This window comes from Ceratosolen solmsi, unplaced genomic scaffold, assembly GCF_000503995.2.
Source record: "Ceratosolen solmsi marchali unplaced genomic scaffold, CerSol_1.0 scaffold14, whole genome shotgun sequence".
Taxonomy (NCBI): Eukaryota; Metazoa; Arthropoda; class Insecta; order Hymenoptera; family Agaonidae; genus Ceratosolen; species Ceratosolen solmsi.
Window position 1 is genome coordinate 6794006 of NW_011948420.1, and position 8861 is coordinate 6802866.

Consider the following 8861-nt stretch of genomic DNA (forward strand, 5'->3'; position numbering starts at 1 on the left):
GAGATAATGAATTGAAAAACATTTTTAATTTATTATATTAGCTAATGAGATCCAATTTGTGTGATCGTAGAGGTAAGAAATTGGTATTGTACGGTTATTGGAATTTTATTTCATTGAAAATTAACTATTTCAATTATTACATTCTCATGATAATAAACAAAAAGTTGCTTATGTGGAAATGCAGAATTTTTACAAGTTGTTTAAAATTTATAAGTGTAAATAGTTTTGTAAGGAAATTGTAAATTACAAGTTAATTTGTAAATTTTTCTTTTTCCTTTGATAAGTTTAAAAAATAAAATCGTAAAATGCCAAGTTCAACTCGAGTTAAATTTATTAATTTCAATTTTCATTTAATTAACAACAAGCTAAATATTCCATTAATTTATATAATTGCATGAATGTGGATAATATAAAAAAAAGGATGTAAATATTAGTCTCTAATAAATTTACAATTATTAATAATAATTAAATTATTAAATTGTAAGCCCACAATCAGAAAGCAATCTTTTCAAATCTTTTCAATTAATCCATAATCAGACCTAATGAAATAATTGTAGTCGATATATGTATATATACACATTTTATATAATTTCTTTTATAATTTATTATTAATAATTCTTAGTCAAGTGATTCTGTATGCCTATTACATAATTACTTTATTGGAATAGTAATCCTTCATAAAAGACAAATATATTATCCGATTAAATTTAATCGATAATGTCTCGTTCTCCAATTGATGGTTTAAATAATTTTAATAAGAATTTTTAAGAGTATGATAAGACGAAGCTATGAATAAGAATGTAAAGATCGATTTCCAGAACAGATTTTATAATTTTTCGTTAATTTAATCTAACTTATTCAGTTTTTCGTTTGAATTATTATACAGCTGAATAGATATACGCGTGTATTTACAATAAAATGCCTATCTGGTAAAGGTTTGCTTTCTTTACACATAAAAATTAACTAACAAATGAAAAAATTGTTATTAATTTGCTAGGAGTTGCTTAAAACTTTAAAGTTTTGACGATACCGTTGAATTTCTCGAAGAAGGTCTACTGTTATCCTTTGAATCCAATTTTTTATCTAACCTAAAATTAAAATTGAAATATCAAATAATACTATAAAAATTATTGCAATTATTTTAAGTATGGCAATGTGTAGGTGAAATTAGGTGGCGAATGTTGTACATTTTATTTACTTTATATATAATCTATTGGTCAATGGTTTATTAAAAAATTTTTTAAAACTATTATTAGTAAGCTGCGTAACCGTAAGTACTGATTTTTCTGCATAATTATAAAATAATCAAAATTACGAAGAATTCATTGGTAAATAATGAAACCTTATCTTTTAAATAAACCGTTATTATTCTTAATTATACTCTAAATGTTAAAAGCATTATGAATAAAATTAAAAATACATGTAGAGAGAAGAATCTTTAACGGTCCCTTCAAAATTTTCCCGTTTAATCTTTGCTAATAATTAAGAATTACTTTAGTGGTAAAATGAAAAGGCAGAATGACGTAGAAAAAATATAGCATAGTTTTTTTTTCCTTCACATGCCTCAGCAGAAACTCTCATATGAAATCACATAAAAACCTTTAAAGTTTAGCCCACTTGTGCATTATTAAACCTTACACAATACTTGTACATAACTAATACATATAATTCCGAGTTATCATGATAATAAGGAGAATATTAGCTTTACCGTATGGAAAGATCGCATTTATCGCGCTAATTAAGGTCCATTGGTTCTATCGCTTTGCAGCTCGAGACATAAATCAAACACGTAAAGAGAAGGAACGGTGAAGAGACATAATACGTACCCGTTGCTTTTCGAGCTCCGCTTAAACATGTTCGACAACTTTTTCTTCAGATTCTTCTTATCTTTTTTCGTGTTCTCAATAAGACTCGTCTCCGATGCTGAAGTCTAGAAGGAAAATTTTATTTATATAAACATAATTAGAAACATCGGGCCTTAACGTATCGAACTTCTGGCAAAACTCTAATCAATTCTTATGTCACAAAGGTCGGAAATTGTATGTAAAAATACTAAATGGTAAAAAAATATAGTAGAAAACTTCTGTGAACTAGTAAGTTATATCATTTGCTACTATAAGAAGGAAACAAGAATAGTAATGTAAATTGCAAAGCTTTAATTATTTTAAGGAGGAATTTAATTTGAAGTTTAGTGAGTGTCCAATCCAAGGTTTTACATTGCATTTTACATTGGATGAAGTATGTGTACATTGTTATACATGTAATCCAATTTTATAAATTTAAATGAATTTTTAAGGATCTTTTCAATTTCTTTTTTTTTTTTTTTTTTTTTTTTTTTTTTTTTTTTTTTTTTTTTGTCAATTTCATGACAATCAACGTTACTTGAACAATAAATAAATTTATATGTTATTTTTTAACAATTGAGCACGTGCAATATTATTTCAGACATATTTTTGTGTGCAATAAAACATCTAAATCACAAAAATTATGTGTTAAAACATGAGGTTTATTATAAACATTGTTTAATTTTATATTATTGTTCATTTATTTTTGAACATTTCTCAACGTCTGTTAGCGTTAAAAAGCAATATAATCACGAGACATCAAGTTTTATAAAATCAATTTTGTAATTCGATATCGTTTATTATTTTTTATATATTTTTAAATTATGACAGCAACTTTATAATCCATTATATTTACATAAACTATAAAATATTCGTAATGTAAATATGTATATGCAATAATTAAACACATTTTACATACATAAATAGGGATAATAATATTGATATTAATTTATGCAAGAAATGGAATTATTCGTTTGTGTATTAAAAACATTTATTTATAGTATCGTATATTGAAAAATTATTATGTGCTTATATAATGTATTTTAATAATATGGCTTTCAATGTATGTAATAAACTTTAAAAATTGTATACAAGATGGTAATTAAGATGCAATCCTAATTTAATCATTCCATTTAATCAATCCGACATTTTATATAATTTTATATCATTATGTAAGAAATGTACAGTTTTTACCAAGTTTTTTACTTTTCTCTTTTTTCTTTTTTCATTTTCTTTTTCACTAAACAGCATGTAAACAAACAAGATGAATCTATAAAAATTCATTTAAAATGAAAATTTTAATGCTCGAACGGATGATGTTTTATGTACTCGGAACCATAACACAAATGGGATTTACATAAAACAAATGTATTAACTACAAAAAATTCCAAATTTTTTAACACTACATTATTTTATCTATCTAACATGTTGAACTTAACCAATAATTCGACTCCGTCAAATATTTCTTCAGTTAAAGTTGCAACTCTATATAGTTACCATTTTTATTAATATGAATACCTTAAGTTTTTTGGTACTCAAATTTCTATCCAACTTTCAGTTGAGTAATTTATTGCCTATAGGACTTTTATCGTTGGATGTACGATTAAAGTATTGAATTATTACTTTATAAGAAAAAATTCGATATTTGAAATACATCTTTAATAGTTGAAAAACGTACCAATACAATCTATTATATATTTTTATCAGTTACTTTCTAATATAAAATGAGCATAAAAAAAAATACTTGTAATGTATTATATATATAAAAAAAAAAAAAAAAAAAAAAAAAAAAAAAAAAAAAATAATAATAATAATAATGAATATTAATTTCATTAATGCAGTAAAATATTTAACGTATTTCACTTTGATTTATTTCAACCGTTACACAATAATTTTTCACTAAAGTCATTATGTTTTTTTTTTCTAAGTAAATTACATCTTCTCTTAGCCTTGCAAGTCATTTATTCCAAAAAACGTAACAGTCGTATGGACTAAAATCACAAAAATATTTTTTGATGATTTAATTAATAATTTCATCGATTATTATGTAAATAAATAGACAACCAAAATTTTTGTATATTAATTTTTTGTTATCGTTCATTTACCTGAAGCGATGATTCGAGTGAACTATTTGAATCTTCGACACTTGCTGATTTTGTTAATTTCGTAGTAATTCTACGAATTATTCCTTTGCTGTATTTCTTCTCATGACGTAGAATTTCACTTTTAGTAGATTCGTTCGATAAATGACTGTTAAAGAATATAATTATTAAATCATTATTATTATTAATCGTTAAGGCAAATATTCTACTATAATAGGGAATAATTATGTTTTTTAAAAATGATGAAAAGAAAAAATTTAACATTTTCGTTTTATTAATCATCAAATAATAATATTAGGATATTATATGGATTGATATTTAAAATAAATAAAGCAGTCGAGATGTTTTAAATTATATATGCATATATTTACCTAATGGCTTAATTATAATTTATACTTTTTATCTTTACTTTAATTATAATTTGTCCATCATATTTTTAATATGCAATAAGTGTTGGAGAAAAATAATATAAATACTTGCCTCTCAATACTGGAGTCTCGCTGGAGATTATAATGACGATTATCCACGTCAGATCCATTGAGAGATTGTAAACTTGAAACGTTACTATTATTTCTCCAAATCGACTACAAAAAGCAGAAATAAATCATTAAATTAAATTACGAACGGCAAATGAACTATAAAGAGGAATAATGAAGATACTTGTTCATGCTTTCCTGACGTTTGTTCCAATGACAGACTTTTTCTTTTTAAACTTGGTTTGGAACGAGTTGAAATACTATTTTTTTCGGTATTGTCTATCGACGATGACCTGCTCGAGAAAAAACAATAAAATGTTTATCTCAAAATATTTACTAATTTGAATTTCTATCTCCCTCTATAAAAGATATCGATTTGAAATATTTGAATGATATTTTTAAAATATTTTAAAAATTCTTAATGCCTAGTAACTCTAGAATCATTATAATTAATTTAATGACATTTTGGATTACTTCTGACTTTGTTAATTCTATGATATTAAAGTATATAAATAATCATGTTTAAACTTGTGTCGAACCAATGATTCTCATTATGGAATTATATCACACTGATTTATTTATTAATTTAAAGCACCTATAGTTCAATAAAAATTATTTTTAAGCACGATAATATATCATTGAATTATACATAGAAATTAATCCTGATGAAAGTTTGTAAATAAATTTAAATATTACTTACAATACATTATTAAATTACTAAGAAATATTATAGATAATATTAGTCTTTTTCCTCAATCATGAAATAGTAATTTATTATTTTTTTTTTTTTAAATTGATTATAATATATATATATATATATATATATATATATATATAATGTATCATATTTTATATAGTTTGTGAAAATCGCTAACCGTTTTCCCAATTTTTTAGAACGAGTTGCACTTTCGTCAGCAGCTCTTTTGCTCTCCTGCAATTCCTTGGCTACTTCCATTAATTTGTTAATGGTATATTCTAATTTTTCCGTCTTTGCAGTGGGTATAAACAAATTTGCTAAAAATTTACATTATAAATTATTATCCAGCTCATTTTTCATCGAATCTAATCTCATTATTATTATTATTAAATGCATACTCTTGCTATCGTCCTTCGAATCCAACATTGGCGACGATTCTCTGGATTTAGGCCCCTACGGAAATTTAAACAATAGATAATATAAAATATTTATAACAAGTAAATGTTTTTTATAGCGATTATCTCCATAAACCTAAACGTTTCATGATCTTTCTTATCATCTTTATACTTATATATAAGGAATATCATACCTATGGTTTCATTAATTTTTGGCTTAGAAATTTGTTTTTAAACTATTATCCATGAAATATGCATATATATTTTTTATTTATCAAGTTACAATAGGGAACATATGAATAAGAATAAAAATAAATAATATCTGAATAAATAATATTTATTCAGATATTAATATTTTTATATATTTATTTTTTTTGTTTTGTTTTTTTTTGTTTTTTTTTATTTTTTGTTTGTTTTGCTTTTTTCTTCTTCTTATTATTAAATTATATGTAAAAAGCCAAGTTAAATAAGTGTTAAACTGTATAATTAATATAATTAATCAATATAATTAATATTAAGATTAAAAACATTTTTAATCGATAATTTTCTATGAAAAATTTATCGATGACTAAATTAGACTATGAATTACTAAAGCTTTTCATTTTTTATTCAAACATTACTCTATAAAATAAAAAACAACAAAAACAAAAATTAAAATACTATAAAGTTGATTTGTCGATCCGATTAATAAAGAGATTTGTTGCAGGATTCGATAGACTTTCAGATTGGAAAATAAACAAGAAAATGAAAATGCATTATATCATCCTCCGGCCTTCGATAGGCAAATATACAAATGCGCTTGTGAAAAATGTAATCTACAATCCTTGGCGGAACATTTAAGTTTGTTGAAAATTTCTTTAGCGTTTAATTTCCAATTTCGCGCGTCTCCCAGCAGAGGAGCACAATCGCTTTATTAATCGCTCTCCTCTAATTTCAAACGATACCTTGAGTCTTCTCGGCGGTGTTGGTGTGTAAATTTCAGGCGACTGCTGCCCCTGGACCCCATTTATCTCCGGGAAGAGCCTCATAAGATCGTCGACCTGCTGGAGGAGGATGTTGAGGTTGCGTGCCTCTGTCTGCTCTTGGCGGCGTTTGCTGGTCAACATCCCACGAAGATCTTCCCGCTCCCGATCCTGGCGCTCCTTTTCCCGACGCATCTTCTCGTTGCTCGTGCGCAACTTTGCATGTGCATCGCGCAACTCCAGCAGATCGCACTGCAACTGTCACGACGATTCGGGTTATTATTGGCAATGCATTTATTACATGACAACTGCCAAGTCTTAAGACTAATTCTTAAGAATAATTACAAAACCATAACTCACTGGCCATTCCAATGTTTCTTAACACGACTTATGAATTATACCTTCACTCTGCACATATACAAGCAATAATACGTGTGCATCGGGTTTATCTCAATATCATTGCATTTAATTCGATATTTTTCGTAATATTTTTCCCGTTCAATGCTAAAGTACGACGGTTGCGTTAGAATTCATCCTATTTGGATAATCATGAAATTTTCTTTCAATATAAAAATCACTCGATACGCACGTTTACCTTTAGCTTTATTTTTAGCGTTTTAATACTCTTCAATTATAAATTGCAAATATCAATATCTTGTTTCGTCGGACAATATTATTATCGACTAATTAAATAATCCATTGAATTATGTTATTAAAACAAAAGCAAACAAAACAAATATTACTTAAAAGTTTAAATTAAATGCTTAAAATAATGATGCCATCATCATTTAATTAACCCTTAAAGTATAAACGTGAAATTTTTTTTTTTTTTTAACTACATTTGCTAAGTCGCGAAGGCATATAAGTTGGAGGATGATGTGATAATTTTGTAATGAAATTATTTTTATTTCGTTTGATTACATTTATATAATGAAAGCTTCTCTTAAACTCGATTAATAATTTAAAAACTACTAATAAATCAACAATTTCCATAGCTTTTAAATAAATTATATATATAATTGTTTTTTTTTTTTTTTTTTTTTTTTTTTAAAAAAAAAAAAAAATTATATATATAATTTTTTTTTTTTTTTAAAAAAAAAAAAAAATTATATATATAATTTTTTTTTTTTTTTAAGTCAATGAAAATTATATTTCAGATATTTAATAATAATAATAATAATAATAATAATAATAATGTATCTAATGATTTAATTGAAACCTTAATAGAATAGTTGAAATACATGCATATTTTTATAGCTTTTTTTTTTATAATTTTTATCGCTTTAAATATTGCAGCAATATTTAATATAATTAAAAAATTAATTAAAAATTAATTTACATTTAAAACACGACATACTCGCATAAAATGAGTAATAATCAATTTTTTATTCTTACCTCGATAAGCTTCTTCTTATTTTCATCCTTCTCTTCGTCAAATATTTTCTTCAATTGATCTTGTCTTCTCTTGTTCTCCAAACGCTCCTTATCACGTTCTCTCTCCACCTAGAGCAATATGATAACTTCACAATTTGTACAATGAATAAATACATTGACTTTCTTTACTTTATAGTGAATTCTTGAATTTCGTCGGCATAAATTGCCGCTCGCTTTTAAAATTCTTCTAAAAGTTAAAATACCAATGTAATAGGCAAATAAAAAATATATGCACAGAGCAAAATAGATGTACTAGAAAATATTGGCAATGTAGAATGGAGCGGTACCCGATTGGAATTACATCAAGTCATCGAAGCGATTGCATACCTCAAAGAGCGTTTGTCTGAGGTCGCGGGCGAGCGTCGCCGTTTCCTGTAGGAGGCGCTGCTGATCTTCGCGCTCCTTCTGCCAAGCCAACTCCATCCGCACCTTCATCCCCGGCATTTTTGTCCGCCCGCTTGCCAACAGCCTCTCCTCCTCCAGCTGCGAGGGACTCGATTCGATTATTAATTCAATTTATTTTTCACTTACTCAGCGATTGTTAGGCATATCAGGGAATAAATAATTTATTAATCGCGCCGTTAATATGTGTGATATATTAGCTTTTTCGATCGAGCTATCTCTCTCTCTCTCTCTCTCTCTCCCTCTCCCTCTCTCGCCAGTTTCTTTACTATCAAAACGACACAATGGTATTGTGCGTATGTTAAAAGTAAAGAAAACTATTAGTCGAGCTAATAAGAGAGACGGGATTTTTGTTTATACATTCAAGTCATTTGTACAGTGCCAATTGACTCGAATGAATCTTGAATGAATGAAACCAATACATAACATTTGTATGTTATAATGTGTTTTTTGTATGAAATTGAAAATAGGCATATTTACCCGTATATTTTTTGTTTATTCTTTAAGAAATTAATGCAAGTAAGTGCAAGAATTTGCGCAAGGAATTTG

At 26.2% G+C, this 8861-nt stretch overlaps 1 protein-coding gene across 1 annotated transcript in view; it reads right to left on the minus strand.

The window, feature by feature from the left end:
- Positions 1-870: 870 nt before the first annotated feature.
- The window catches only part of LOC105361000 (protein MLP1), a 24666-nt gene continuing 16675 nt past the window's right edge, over positions 871-8861 (minus strand). The window contains exons 18-27 of the mRNA XM_011498074.1: positions 8238-8393; positions 7872-7979; positions 6459-6734; positions 5518-5572; positions 5298-5436; positions 4607-4715; positions 4427-4530; positions 3950-4094; positions 1827-1930; positions 871-1088 (exon numbers count right to left, since the gene is read on the minus strand). Of these exons, the coding sequence (XP_011496376.1) occupies positions 1013-1088; positions 1827-1930; positions 3950-4094; positions 4427-4530; positions 4607-4715; positions 5298-5436; positions 5518-5572; positions 6459-6734; positions 7872-7979; positions 8238-8393 (1272 nt within the window). The 3' untranslated portion in view covers positions 871-1012. The remainder of the gene's footprint in view (positions 1089-1826; positions 1931-3949; positions 4095-4426; positions 4531-4606; positions 4716-5297; positions 5437-5517; positions 5573-6458; positions 6735-7871; positions 7980-8237; positions 8394-8861) is intronic.